We start from the raw sequence: 2,500 nt of genomic DNA on the forward strand, positions 1-2,500 counted from the left end.
TCATCACACTAACATGACATCATCACACCAACATGACATCATCACACTAACATGACATCATCACACTAACATGACATCATCACACTAACATGACATCATCACACTAACATGACATCATCACACCAACATGACATCATCACACTAACATGACATCATCACACTAACATGACATCATCACACTAACATGACATCATCACACTACCATGACATCAACAGGTAAAGATACAGTCTCCTCTCAGGACGGAGGCTTCAGTGATCTGTGGAGACACAAGAGAGACACTGAGACACAAGAGAGACACTGAGACACAAGAGAGACACTGAGACACAAGAGAGACACTGAGACACAAGAGAGACACTGAGACACAAGAGAGACACTGAGACACAAGAGAGACACTGAGACACAAGAGAGACACTGGAGACACTGGAGACACTGAGACACAAGAGAGACACTGAGACACAAGAGGGACACTGAGACACAAGAGGGACACTGAGACACAAGAGGGACACTGAGACACAAGAGAGACACTGAGACACAAGAGAGACACTGAGACACAAGAGAGACACTGAGACACAAGAGGGACACTGAGACACAAGAGGGACACTGAGACACAAGAGAGACACTGAGACACAAGAGAGACACTGAGAAACAAGAGAGACACTGTGACACAAGAGAGACACGGAGACACAAGAGAGACACTGGAGACACTGAGACACAAGAGAGACACTGAGACACAAGAGGGACACTGAGACACAAGAGAGACACTGAGACACAAGAGGGACACTGAGACACAAGAGGGACACTGAGACACAAGAGAGACACTGAGACACAAGAGAGACACTGAGACACAAGAGAGACACTGAGACACAAGAGAGACACTGAGACACAAGAGAGACACTGAGACACAAGAGAGACACTGAGACACAAGAGAGACACTGAGACACAAGAGGGACACTGAGACACAAGAGGGACACTGAGACACAAGAGAGACACTGAGACACAAGAGAGACACTGAGACACAAGAGAGACACTGAGACACTGAGACACAAGAGAGACACTGAGACACAAGAGAGACACTGAGACACAAGAGAGACACTGAGACACAAGAGGGACACTGAGACACAAGAGAGACACTGAGACACAAGAGAGACACTGAGACACAAGAGAGGCACTGAGACACAAGAGAGACACTGAGACACAAGAGAGACACTGAGACACAAGAGAGACACTGAGACACAAGAGAGACACTGAGACACAAGAGAGACACTGAGACACAAGAGAGGCACTGAGACACAAGAGAGACACTGAGACACAAGAGGGACACTGAGACACAAGAGAGACACTGAGACACTGAGACACAAGAGAGACACTGAGACACAAGAGACTGAGACACACTTCAGAGGATGATTGTGTTTGTTCAGGTCAGTGATTCAAACACTGGTGAGTTCAGTGTCTTCACGAGTCACAACAGTTGGATCTTCGTCGCCGTGACTCGAGTCATAAAAGTGTCTCTGAACCTCAAACACCTGTCGGCCCACATTCTGACCCAGGTGCAGATAAACAGCGGCACACACACTCAGAACAAGTCCAGTCACGCTCTGTTGTGGGCCGAGAGGGTTCTGAAGCTCACACCTGAGGCAGGGACTCAAGTGAAGCAACAGCGCCCACTAGAGGCGAGGAGAGGAACAACCGTCTGGTACCTGGTGGAGGCGCTGAGGCAGCCGAGCGTCGTCGTCAGTCTGAGCCAGAGAGTCCAGAGAGTCCAGAGAGTCCAGCGAGGTCCGACCCGACGAGGACCTCAGTTCCAGGTCAGAGGGAGCTCCAGCTGCACAAGAAGGTTCCGGAACCACCTCTGGTTCTGCTGGGCCGAGGCAGGTGACCACAGGAGAAGTCACAGGTTGTGTGGTCGAGGCACTAGCTGAGGACGTCCTGCAGTGGTCAGCACCTGAGGTGGACAGTCTGGGGTCAGGAGAGTCACTCCGGGTCAGTTCCTGTGGGCTGATGGGCAGGGTGGGTTCTGGACTGGTCCCAGGACTGAAGGGCGTTTCTAACAAACTTCCTGAAGAAGACAAACAGCTTCAGACCTACTGGTCCTTCAGAGCAACATCAAGAGTGTGTTGATACCAGTCACGATAGTGTAGTAACAAGTTTATATGTGTAGTATTGTGTACTTGACTCTGGTGTTGTGATAGTGTAGTAACAAGTATATATGTGTAGTATTGTGTACTTGACTCTGGTGTTGTGATAGTGTAGTAACAAGTATATATGTGTAGTATTGTGTACTTGACTCTGGTGTTGTGATAGTGTAGTAACAAGTATATATGTGTAGTATTGTGTACTTGACTCTGGTGTTGTGATAGTGTAGTAACAAGTATATATGTGTAGTATTGTGTACTTGACTCTGGTGTTGTGATAGTGTAGTAACAAGTATATATGTGTAGTATTGTGTACTTGACTCTGGTGTTGTGATAGTGTAGAAACAAGTATATATGTGTAGTATTG

General features: G+C 47.8%; 1 protein-coding gene across 3 annotated transcripts in view; it reads right to left on the minus strand.

Moving 5' to 3' along the window:
- Positions 1-2,500, minus strand: part of cnsta (consortin, connexin sorting protein a) — a 14,601-nt gene that overhangs the window by 8,063 nt on the left and 4,038 nt on the right. For all 3 annotated transcript variants that reach the window (XM_087792990.1, XM_087792991.1, XM_087792989.1), the window contains exons 3-4: positions 1,699-2,057; positions 227-257 (exon numbers count right to left, since the gene is read on the minus strand). In XM_087792990.1, coding sequence (XP_087649116.1) covers positions 227-257; positions 1,699-2,057 — 390 coding nt within the window. The remainder of the gene's footprint in view (positions 1-226; positions 258-1,698; positions 2,058-2,500) is intronic.

Source organism: Callionymus lyra, chromosome 6 (assembly GCF_982586985.1).
Source record: "Callionymus lyra chromosome 6, fCalLyr1.hap1.1, whole genome shotgun sequence".
Taxonomy (NCBI): Eukaryota; Metazoa; Chordata; class Actinopteri; order Syngnathiformes; family Callionymidae; genus Callionymus; species Callionymus lyra.